The sequence below is a fragment of the Erpetoichthys calabaricus genome, chromosome 9 (genome assembly GCF_900747795.2).
Source record: "Erpetoichthys calabaricus chromosome 9, fErpCal1.3, whole genome shotgun sequence".
Taxonomy (NCBI): domain Eukaryota; kingdom Metazoa; phylum Chordata; class Cladistia; order Polypteriformes; family Polypteridae; genus Erpetoichthys; species Erpetoichthys calabaricus.
This window is the reverse complement of record NC_041402.2, coordinates 125,472,973-125,486,154: the sequence shown is the minus strand read 5'-3', so window position 1 is coordinate 125,486,154 and position 13,182 is coordinate 125,472,973. Positions and strand designations below refer to the sequence as shown.

General features: G+C 37.2%; 1 protein-coding gene across 4 annotated transcripts in view; it reads left to right on the top strand.

Moving 5' to 3' along the window:
• LOC114658096 (protein BANP-like) overlaps positions 1–11,340 on the top strand; it is a 283,298-nt gene extending 271,958 nt beyond the window's left edge. For all 4 annotated transcript variants that reach the window (XM_051931469.1, XM_051931468.1, XM_051931466.1 and 1 more), the window contains 2 exons: positions 4,908–5,054; positions 10,727–11,340. In XM_051931469.1, coding sequence (XP_051787429.1) covers positions 4,908–5,054; positions 10,727–10,822 — 243 coding nt within the window. In that variant the 3' untranslated portion in view covers positions 10,823–11,340. The remainder of the gene's footprint in view (positions 1–4,907; positions 5,055–10,726) is intronic.
• Positions 11,341–13,182: the final 1,842 nt, after the last annotated feature.

Sequence of the window (13,182 nt, the reverse complement as noted above, 5' to 3'; positions counted from 1 at the left end):
GATCAAGATATAAACTAACATTTTTATTGTTTAAACTAAGTTTTTATATTACTTTTGCATGGTCAGTAAATGCATAAGTGGTAATATAGGGGTAATATAGGGACATTTTTTGTCTTAAGTAAGTGATATTCCTCTTGTACATAGAATCATTCAGTTATCTGTTTAATTGAGGTATACTGTGTCACCCTCTGCCTTTCCTTAATGGCTGAAGGTGCCTTTTTTGTCATTCCATTTTTATTTTGTGTTTTTTTTGTTGTTGTTTTTCTGTTTGAAATCAAGTGCTACAGTTGTGTGAGGTAATATTATAGCATTGGTAAGCTGCTTATAAGTCTTTAAAGCAGGCTAATTTAGTAGTATTTTTGGACCCTAACATTTGTGTTAACATATCTTGAATATATCAATGATTGACTCCTTTAACATAAACTTTAATTTAGGGAAATAAAACTTCTGTACTGTTGAGAAAATAAGGTTGCATGGGGACTTAATACTGGTATTTAAAGTTCTCAAATAGTCAAATAGGATACTGGTGGATATTAAATGGTGAAGATGGGAAATACTTCCTCACATAAAGGATCAAGGGTATCTTAAACATACTATAAGGTAATATATTGTAAGTGGAATCCTTGACAACTCATTAAGCAATCACACATGCTTGATAAACTGAATGGGCTCCTTTCATTTGTGAATTAGTATGGCTGCTGTGATTACCTTGATTTAATTAGTGTAACTTCTGCAATGTAAGTTTTAAGACGCTGGCCATACTTAATAAACTCTGCACTTTTAAATATAGTTTTATTACACATCTACTGATGACAAACTGTCACATCTTGTATGTTACCTCATATGGTATTTGAAATGTTAGTTCTGCTGTTTAGTAATAGCCAAGATTTATTTTTTATCTATTTTATTTTTTAGTGTTTGTAAGTGTTCATTGGCAATGACTGAAAAAGAACAAGATATTGATATATGAGGGCTAGGAGAAAGCTACCGGTATATTAGAATGTACTCATTAACGTAAGATACAGGATTGATCAAGAATATCATAGAATTTTTAGTCATAATTACTTGTTACATAAAAAAACAGTCAGTAATTTCTGAAAGCACATTGTTTGTTCCATAATAATTTTTTAAATCACACACACTAAAATATAAGTTTGCAGGTCATGCGAATACTATATATACAGTCATATGAAAAAGTTTGGGAACCCCTCTCAGCCTGCATAATAATTTACTATATATTCAACAAAAAAGATAACAGTAGTATGTCTTTCATTTCCTAGGAACATCTGAGTACTGTGGTGTTTTCTGAACAAAGATTTTTAGTGAAGCAGTATTTAGTTGTATGAAATTAAATCAAATGTGAAAAACTGGCTGTGCATAAATTTGGGGACCCATGTAATTTTGCTGATTTGAATGCATGTAACTGCTCAATACTGATTACTTGGAACACCAAATTGGTTGGATTAGCTCGTTAAGCCTTGAACTTCATAGACAGGTGTGTCCAATCATGAGAAAAGGTATTTAAGGTGGTCAATTGCACGTTGCGCTTCTCTTTGACTCTCCTCTGAAGAGTGACAGCATGGGATCCTCAAAGCAACTCTAAAAAATCTGAAAACAAAGATTGTTCAGTATCATGGTTTAGGGGAAGGCTACAAAAAGCTATCTCAGAGGTTTAAACTGTCTGTTTCCACTGTAAGGAATGTAATCAGGAAATGGAAGGCCACAGGCACAGTTGCTGTTAAACCCAGGTCTGGCAGGCCAAGAAACATACAGGAGCGGAATATGCGCAGGATTGTGAGAATGGTTACAGACAACCCACAGATCACCTCCAAAGACCTGCAAGAACGCCTTGCTGCAGATGGTGTATCTGTACATTGTTCTACAATTCAGCGCAATTTGCACAAAGAACATCTGTATGGCAGGGTGATGAGAAAGAAGCCCTTTCTGCACTCACGCCACAAACAGAGTCGCTTGTTGTATGCAAATGCTCATTTAGACAAGCCAGATTCATTTTGGAACAAAGTGCTTTGGACTGATGAGACAGAAATTGAGTTATTTGGTCATAACAAAAAGCGCTTTACATGGTGGAAGAAGCATTCCAAGAAAAACACCTGCTAACTACTGTCAAATTTGGTGGAGGTTCCATCATGCTGTGGGGTTGTGTGGCTAATTCAGGGACTGGGGCCCTTGTTAAAGCCGAGGGTCGGATGAATTCAACCCAGTATCAACAAATTCTTCAGGATAATGTTCACGCATCAGTCACAAATTTGAAGTTACACGGATTGGATATTCCAACAGGGCGGCACGGTGGCGCAGTGGTAGCGCTGCTGCCTTGCAGTTAGGAGACCTGGGTTTGCTTCCCGGGTCCTCCCTGCGTGGAGTTTGCACGTTCTCCCCGTGTCTGCGTGGATTTCCTCCTGGCGCTCCGGTTTCCTCCCACATTCCAAAGACATGCAGGTTAAGTGGACTGGCGATTCTAAATTGGCCCTAGTGTGTGCTTGGTGTGTGGGTGTGTTTGTGTGTGTCCTGCAGTGGGTTGGCACCCTGCCCGGGATTGGTTCCTGCCTTGTGTCCAGTGTTGGCTGGGATTGGCTCCAGCGGACCCCTGTGACCCTGTGTTCGGATTCAGCGGGTTGGAAAATGGATGGATGGATGGAAAATGGATGGATGGATGGATATTCCAACAAGGCAATGACCCAAAACACAGTTCGAAATCTACAAAGGCATTCATGCAGAGGGAGAAGTACAATGTTCTGGAATGGCCGTCACAGTCCCCTGATTTGAATGTCATCGAAAATCTATGGGATGATTTGAAGCAGGCTGTCCATGCTCGGCAGCCATCAAATTTAACTGAACTGGAGAGATTTTGTATGGAAGAATGGTCAAAATAACCTCCAACCAGAATCCAGACACTCATCATAGGCAATAGGATGCATCTAGAGGCTGTTATATTTGCAAAAGGAGGCTCAACTACAGTTTCTCACAAAAGTGAGTACACCCATCACATTTTTGTAAATATTTTATTATACATTTTCAAGGGACAGCACTGAAGATATGACACTTTGATACAATGTGAAGTAGCCAGTGTACAGCTTGTATAACAGTGTAAATTTGCTGTTCCCTCAAAATAACTCAACACACAGCCATTAATGTTTAAACCACTGGCAACAAAAGTGAGTACACCACTAAGTGAAAAATGTCCAAATTGTGCCCAAAGTGTCAATATTTTGTGTGGCCACCATTTTTTTTCCAGCACTGCCTTAACTCTCTTGGGCATGGAGTTCACTAGAGCTTCACAGGTTGCCATTGGAATCCTCTTCCACTCCTCCTTGACAACATCACGGAGCTGGTGGATGCTAGAGATCTTGTGCTCCTCCACCTTCTGTTTGAGGATGCCCCACAAATGCTCAATAGGGTTTAGATCTGGAGACATGCTTGACCAGTCCAGCACCTTTACCCTCAGTTTCTCTAGCAAGGCAGTGGTCGTCTTGGAGGTGTGTTTGGGGTCGTTATCATGTTGGAATACTGCCGTGTGGCCCCGTTTCTGAAGAGAGGGGATCATGCTTTGCTTCAGCATGTCACAGTATATGTTGACATTCATGGTTCCCTCGATGAACTGTAGCTCCCCAGTGCCGGCAGCACTCATGCAGCCCCAAACCATGACATTTCCTCCACCATGCTTGACTGTAGGCAAGACACACTTGTCTTTGTACTCCTCACCTGGTTGCCTCTACACACGCTTGACAACATCTGAACCAAATAAGTTTATCTTGGTCTCATCAGACCACAGGACATGGTTCCAGTAATTCATGTCCTTAATCTGCTTGTCTTCAGCAAACTGTTTGAGGGCTTTCTAGTGCAGCAGCTTTAGAAGAGGCTTCCTTCTGGGATGACAGCCATGCAGACCAATTTGATGCAGTGTGAGGTGTATGGTCTGAGCACTGACAGGCTGATCCCCCACCCCTTCAACCTCTGCAGCAATGCTGGCAGTACACATACATCTATTTTCAAAAGACAACCTTTGGATATGATGCTGAGCACGTGTACTCAACTTCTTTGGTCGACCATGGCGAGGCCTGTTCTGAGTGGAACCTGTCCTGTTAAACCACTGCATGGTCTTGGCCACCATGATGCAGCTCAGTTTCAGGGTGTTGGCAATCTTCTTATAGCCTAGGCCATCTTTTGTAGAGCAGCAATTCTTTTTTTCAGATCCTCAGAGAGTTCTTTTCCATGAGATGCCATGTTGAACTTCCAGTGACCAGTATGAGAGAGTGTGAGAGCAATAACACTAAATTTAACACACTTGTTCCCCATTCACACCTGAGACCTTGTAACACTAACAAGTCACATGACACTGGGGAGTGAAAATGGCTAATTGGGCACAATTTGGACACATTTCACTTAGGGATGTACTCACTTTTGTTGCCAGCGGTTTAGACATTAATGGCTGTGTGTTCAGTTATTTTGAGGGGACAGCAAATTTACACTGTTATACAAGCTGTACACTGACTACTTTACATTGTATCAAAGTGTCATATCTTCAGTGTTGTCCCATGAAAAGATATAATAAAATATTTACAAAAATGTGAGGGGTGTACTCACTTTTGCGAGGTACTGTAAGTATTGATGTAATATCTCTGTTGGGGTGCCCAAATTTATGCACCTGTCTAATTTTGTTATGATGCACATTGCATATTTGCTGTTTATCTAATAAACTTCATGTCACTGCTGAAATACTATGGTTTCCATAAGGCATGTCATATATTAAAAGGAAGTTGCTATTTTGAAAGCTCGGCCAATGATAAACAAAAATGCAAAGAATTAAGAGGGGTTCCCAAACTTTTTCATATGACTGTATCCATTGTGTACATCTGAAAGTTATCTCATTAGTTGTTCTTGACTTTTAGGTTCTTCGTGGTACACAGTTGATTGCTGTGGCCTCAGGTGATCCAAATGCTGCTGCAGTAGAAGAGACCCCTCTCCAAACGAATGATATCCAAGTCCAGTATGTGCAGTTAGCACCTGTAACTGACCAACACACTGCCACAGTTCAAGTAAGTGTTACTGGATCTCTCTTAGTCTTCCATTTTCCCAAGATATGTGAGGTTAAGCTTTGACTCTAAATTTGAATTTCCTCTTGGGATTAATAAAGTATCTATCTATCTATCTATCTATCTATCTATCTATCTATCTATCTATCTATCTATCTATCTATCTATCTATCTATCTATCTATCTATCTATCTATCTATCTAATTTAAAAAAAGTTTCAGATAATGTGTTAATAGTTGGACTTTAAAGTTAATAAGGAGTACACTATCCTGTTCTTATAGCTAAGCCAGTAAAGTTATGTTGGCGTAAATAGCCTTTGTGTGCATGAAACTGACATGTCTTCAGTTACCAGTCAGATCTACCTGTCACTCAGTTACCCTTAGAGAATGCGGCAATAACAGTTTTAAGAATTACTACTTTTTGTGAGTTCGGGTTAGCTCACAATGTTTTTTCCCTTAAAAAGTATTCAGTATAGTCTCTCTGCAAGCAGTATTTTGACTAAAGTATTTTTTTAGTGTAGTGTCCAGATATTGTTTGAGGATATTGTAGTAAAATTATTAAAAATACCCATCCTTAATGTTTACAGTTTGCACAGATGGGATCTGCTCAAGTCAAGTCAAGTAGAACTTTATTGTCATCTCAACCATATACATTAAAGGTCTAAAGGTACAACGTACAACAAAACAGGACAATAGCACAATCAGATGGATGAATGGGAGGGGGGAATAAATAATATAATATCTATACATATATCTGCACGTATATACTAAATATACAAATGCCTATACCTAAATGTGAAATATATCTAGCAAAAAGGACTTTGGGAGGGAGCCTCATCAGGGAGGCTATAACAAATGCAGACTATAGACTAAGGACTACAAGAAATGGCAGGTAAGTAGTGTAAACATGTATTATATGTGTAATTCTTTAGTGCTACTGCATACTTCACCATATACATAGTAGCAACACCTGCAGCATGGTAATACAAGATCTGTGGTCCACCCTGATGATGTCATCAAGAGTGCAGCACTACAAACACTACAACATAATCAAAAACAAAGGATCCAAACAGTAATCTAAAACAACACGAAGGAGTATGTGTACAGGAAGTTAACCAAGCATGATGAAAGGAATAAATGCAGATATCAATAAAAAATATTATAAGACTCATTTGCCTACATAAAATGAAAGGATTGTTTAATGCACTAAACAGTGAGCATGCAGACAGCACATAGAAATAAACAAACATATTTCTTTATTTTCTTTCTGATGTATTATTGGGAATAATTTGGGAGAACCACTAAGAGAAATGCATATGGATTTTTCAAAATAAAAAAGACCAGTGGCAAACATTTAACTGAGTACCTGAGGTATACAACACAGAGAGACCATATTTAAAAATGGACATGCTGGAAGTGTGGAATGTGAACTGCAGTTTGGAAGTTGTTACTAGAGTGGTCTTCATTACCTTTTGATACTGTGTTTTTACAGTACAATATTATAGCAACAAAAACTGTCCTATACATAATGTCAGAACAACATTACAATTTCTTCTGTTTCATCATTTCAAATAATACAGCATGTGGTACAATTTGTAATTCCACTAATGCAAATTCTCTGAGTAGAGAAAGGCAATGTGGGACATACTTGCACACATGCAAATTGGACAGTTTGGAGCAGGCAGTCATCATAACTATTTCTGAACCATAAGAGAGAATGTGAGCCTTGGAAATGAAAAAATACATTTTTAAATTCAACAGAAAATTTTTGAAAGGTGTGTGTTACTAAAGTAAGTTAAAACTAAAACAAAGTTGAAAACCCATTTGTAACCCATTTCTTGAAATGCAACATAACAATTTTTAGCATAATTTAGGAAAATTCTGAAATATGAACATATTTCCCTTTATCAAAAATTAACTCTCTCTTAATATATTATACATAGATAAAATGCAAAAAAGTAAAAGAGATACAACAGTCAATTTACAGTTCGAACTGTAGTATTCAATCTAGTTCAGTGAAATGCAGGTAACTGCTATAGGTACTTCAGGTACAATACAGATGTTTTTACTTCAGAAAGTCATACAGTCATTTGCTTGAGCATGCATACAGACAAGCAAGTTTGTTTGGTTTCACATGGCCGGGATGACCTTTTGAGGAGAGGACCGGGGAGAGAGGACATATCACAAGCAGTACCTCCCCCAGGACACGAGAGGTCAGCCACGCGACTGGAGCTTAGAAGCTCCACCCTGTGCGGGCCCTTGGCCACCACCAGGGGGCGCTCGGACAGTTCTGGAGCCACAGCATTTCCGCCATGCCCGTAAGTGCTGTTGGAACTTGATCAAGGAGCACGTGGAGCATTTCTGGGTGCGGTATAAAAGAGGTGTGAGTAAACGGAGCTTGCGAGTGAGGAGTGGAGGTGGCAGAAGAAAGGACTGAGTTGGGTGTATTGGAGCACTGTGTTGTGTGTAGGACATTTATATAAATAAACGTGTGTGTTCTGGACATTGTGGATCTGTGTGTCTGTCTGTAGCCGGGCTGATCTTCTACAATGTACAGATTATTGATTGTTGCATGTACCATTTCATTAAGAATTGAATAATACAATAAGTTAACAAATTCCCAGTTTCCTTGACATTATGTAAGCACTTTGAAGTGAATCAGTCATTTTAAAGAAAATTGGCTCCTGATATTTGATGCACTGTTGATAATGCTTCTGCAACACTGTTAGGGAGAACATAATAGTGTGTGTGTGGTCTGTGCACAAATTCATAAAGATGCTTTGGAAATTGGGTCTTATACCAATACAAATATTTAAAATATCATAAAAATAGCATCAGTTTAGCTGGCTAGACATAAATACATCTAACATCTTGGGAGCTAGTTGCAGTACACATTGATTCTGCCAAAATGCTACATATTTCATTTTGGCAAATAAGGGAGAAAATTAAGCCATTTGTGATACATAGTGCATACAAAATAATGGACAGAATATGCTCATTTGCTTATAAAACCTGCAATACAAGCATCACATCTAAACTGATGCTGCATGCAATTGTCTCAGTAAGTATAACAGCGGTTAAAAAGAAAAATACAAGCCTGTACTTGATTCAATATGTTATTTAATGCTAGCTGTGTTACTCGGCTTTGCTTGGGAAATTTTTTTAAGGGGCCTCAGTTATAGTGCCATTGGTTATTTGGATGTATCAGAGGTACTACGTTACTAAGTACTATACTATATACAATATTTGTGTTTTTTTAACAGTGGGCTAATATTATTGCCAGCGTGTTGTAGTGGTTAAGACTTTGGACTCAATGAAATGTAAAAAAACGGTTGCAAATATTGTAAGTTGCCTTGGAAGAAGACTTTACTACATAAAATACTAATATTATCAGGTTACTTAGTGCTTGTTCTTGAATATGGTATGTACAATAGTGTGTGAGAAAAACATTCCTGAATCAGATAAATTTTTGCTTCTCATAATGCCTTAGCTTTTGCCCAGGAGCATTGTATGGAAATGTTAACCACATTTGTAGGATTGCCAACAGTCTACAAAAAATTAGTAAAATTGAAGCCTTTGTGTAAGTCTTTAAATACAGTTGACTTCCCATAAGAAAACCTTAACACTACAAGTCAGTTTTTCCTTTGTCCTGTATGTGCCTGTCAATTAAATATCAGACCAACCCATACAGGGCCAAGATGTAAGTGTATGTGCTCACTGCTCACATTATAACAAATTGGTTTATGAGAATGCAGAAAGACACAAGGAACAAACCTATGTTTTGTCTACTTTTACCTTCCTTTTATTTTCTAGGAAAGTAACACCATAGCACACAGCCACAGCTTTAGACACCCACACTCAAGTTTTAAAGCATTCTTGCTAAGCCTGCATTTCTTAACGTTTATCAATCTCACTGAGCTAAGAAACCAATGTGTAGTTCAAACCAGAATGGTAGAGGGGAGACAGCTTACACACCTGAAAAGAAATTGTTCCAGCTTGGATGAGTATCAGATCACATTTCTAAACCTCGTATTTGAATTAATAAAAGCAGTATATACAGTATAGTACAGGACTAGAGCACAGAAGGGGAAGAAGAGTAATAAAAAAAAACATCAAAGACAAATGCTCATGTTTTACATATTCTTTCTTAATCAGAATGCTCAACTGATGTAAAGTTGTTCATAATGGAAGACATTAATATTTAATTAACCTTTCCGTTGCCATCTATTTTTTCAAACTTTTTGTTCACATGTCCAGAAACTACTCATTCAGTTTTATTTCCTAAAGTTATGGTTAAGCTTCATGTTTTATCTATAAATGTATATATAATATGCATATTAGCTTAGTGATTTTAATTGCTATGTTACAAATTGTGTGGTGACAAAACTATTTTGATAGTAATTTATCAATAATTTGAAAGTTGTGGTTTTAATGATGGTTAAGTTGCTCACTTATTCATGCACATTACTGATAGAGGATGGCTAGTGTGTTTCATAAGTAATGTTAATCACACTGCAAAAATGCATATGCAAAAACTAGACAAACTTTAAGTGAGAGTTGTTTTGCTTTTATTTAGCAAAAAAATCTGCCAATGGGGTAAGCAAAATTTACTTGACAAGATTGTTTAAAGTAAGCTAAATAATCCATCCACCCTCCAGCCCGCTATATCCTAACAACAGGGCAAGAACAAATCCCTGGGCAGGGTGCCAGCCCACCGCAGGGCACACACACACACACACGGGACAATTTAGGATCACCAATGCACCTAACCTGCATGTCTTTGGACTGTGGGAGGAAACCAGAGCACCTGGAGGAAACTCACGCAGACACGGGAGGAACATGCAAACTCCACGCAGGGAGGACCCGGGAAGTGAACCCGGGTCTCCTAACTGCGAGGCAGCAGCGCTACCCACTGCGCCACCATGCCGCCCAGCTAAATAATTGTAAATACAAATTTTTTGATAAGTCAATAATTGTTACAATAAGAAAAACAAGATTTAAAGTCATGATATAAATACTTCAACTTGCTTAGATTTCATTTTTTGCAGTGTATAGATATACTGTATGGGCAAATTTTAACACTTAATTGCTTAGTTGCCATATTTTGTTGTTGAGGCAAAGATTAACACTCTTAAGTGAATAAACTTGAGTTACCACTGTTATTGTTAGCTTGATTTTGTGTGTTGTGCAGTGGAATGACACTATATCCGGGGTTTGGTGCCTGCTTTTTGTCTGAGGCTCCCATGAATTTATTTGGCCCCCGTACAGCCCTGAACTGGATTCACATCTTCAGTGTTAGCATCCATTTAAAAAGAGTTTCACAATATTGATACAGGCCCTAGAAAGTGTTTTATGAGCCTGTATATCATTTAGCATAGAAATGTATTTAAATAAGAGGAAAAAGGTTTGAAATTTGTAGATCACACTTACTTTTTGGTGTTTCACGTCCATGATGATTATTTTTCTAATTTCTGACTAGCCAGTTTCACTTTATTTTTAGAAGAAATGTTGAATTATTGTTTAGATATATTGCAAATAAAAACTTGAAATTCAGTCCATTACTCGCAAATAACAAATTATCACTGACAAGTGTTAACTAGATATGGGTATACTGAAAATCAATTTAAATTTGATATACCCCAGTTTGAATTAATTTTTTTTCTCTTTTGCTTCAAGAACCCTCATCTCTTTACTCAGTTATCTCCTCCTAATCTTGATGATACAAGAAAACAGAAAAACAACAGCTGGTGCCAGAAGTGGGACTGGAGTTAGTTAAAAAGTTATAGCAAGAAAGAGAAAGTGTACCATTGTAGTTGAGCGTGGACGAATCTGCTTCTACTGTATAAGAGATCTTTGAATTTTAAGGATTCTACAGTCAGGTCTGGTTCATGATTGCAGCACCATCTTGAGTTTTTTATGAATCAAATGTACTGTCAAAAGTACAGGAAAGAATGAGAGCAGATGCCAGCCACAGCAATGCAGTCACTGAGCACATATAAGTGAGAGGAGGGAATGAAAACAGAAGACATAACAGAAGAAAGCACAAATCAGTAAAAGCCTGGCATGAAATGTGGTCATGGTAAACTGATTTTTTAAAATTATTTTACATTAAAAACAGACTGTTTATATTGCTTTATCAGCTATAAAACCCAGAAATGTTATTTTGTTCTGAATATGTTTTATACAGAATACATTAGAAAACATTAAAAATACATTCTTTAGAATGTGTTAAGGAAAAGTATGTCTTTTTCTAACTTAATGAAACACTTGTTTTTAGAAGCATCATTCCTTTAACCTTTCTCTGTGTGTATATATATATATTTTTTTTTAAAGAACAATAAGTAATTTGGCAAGTGTACATAATGTATATACAGTAGATTTCTTAAACGTATTCTGCTTTACATTAACTTACTCATTTGACCTTTCTTTATATTTTGAATATTCTTTATTCTATTTAACCATTTCTAACGAACAAGGGAGGATAGGCCAGGGAATGCATTTACTGTAAATAATACAAAGTCCATCAAGGAGGAATAAATCAGAAAAGAATTAAGTATTGATAAATTGAAGGGTAGCACTTTCAGAATGCAGTGAAGACAAGGTGAATCTTCGTTTTGAGTTTAAATATTAGAAATAAAAGAGCTTCATTTACAATTTTCAGAGAAGAGGACACAACTAAATCTGAAACACTATTTGCTGAAACTATTGAGAAGCTGACATCTGAAGACTTGTCTAAATTTGAGAATTTGTAAATACACTGTTACAATACAATAAATGTTGCTTATGTGAAAATTTTTTCTTGTGTTTAAATTCTTATCAATTTATAAATAAATTAAAACATTTCCAGTTCAGGGTCCTGGTGGACTAGAGTCTATCCCACTAGCAGTGGGTGTAAAGCAGGAACCATCAAAGTACAGGGTGTCAGTCTTTCATAGGGCCCACTCTCACACACACACACACCCTTTCTTGTTCACACTCACTTTCAGCCAGTTTTAAAGTAGCCAGTTAACCTAATCTGCACATCTTTGGTACACAAGATGAAAAATATAATACAAAATTAATTATATCATTTAGTAAAATTGTAAGAAGTAAACAGTAATGCTGAAACAAGTAAAAGATGGTGTTATAGTTGTGAAGAATTAATAGACTTGTATCGAAGCTGTTGTGCTGTGAGGCACTTAACATGCAAGTTATTGACCCTCAGAAACTTGTCTAATGATTGGGTGTGACTTTGGGTCTGCCAGATCTCCTCCTATCAGAGTTTCTTCCAGTTTTCAGTTGCCTTTGGATTGTGTAGGACATTGCACTCACTGACACTTTGCTTTTGTTTTGCAGTTTCTCTAAATGAAAAGCCCTACACTTCTATATTTCATTTCATTTGTTAATTGCCATTTTCTTGCACTTTTCACTGGAATATTGTCCAAGTAGTTCTTCAGAAGGTGTTACAACATGGTCTGTTCCACCTCTGCTTTAAGACAGACAGAGGGTTTTTAAGTAATCAACAGAAATTGGGACACCTGTGTAAATTGTTTGCTTCAACTTGCAAGGCTTAATTTACTTCAATAGCTGCAGAACATCTGTAGGTTGTAACCTATTAGTTGTTCCCTGAAGAAGGCCCATTTGTAATATTCTGAAATTTGCTTTTTTTTCAGTTTTTGCTAACCTACACCTTTGGCTGTTTACTGCTTACCTTTTCCCCATTTTAGGTCATTCATTACATTTCAACTGATTAAATTTGAAGAAAAACTGGAAAATCTAATGCTCTAAAACTTTTGACTGGTAATATATATAGTATATACATACACTTACCGGCTACTTTATTAGGTTCACCTGTTCAACAGCTTGTTAACACAAATACCTAATCGGCCAATCACATGACAGCAACTCAATGCATTTAGGCATGTTGACAACCTGCTGAAGTTCAAATTGAGCATCAGAATGCAAAAGAAAGATGATTTAAGTGACTTTGAATGTGGCGTGGTTGTTGCTGCCAGACAGGCTGGTCTGAGTATTTCAGAAACTGCTTAATCTCTGGGATTTTCATGCACAGCCATCTCCAGGGTCTACAGAAAATGGTCTGAAAAAGAGAAAATATCCAGTAAGTGGCAGTTCTCTGGTGAAAATGCCCTGTT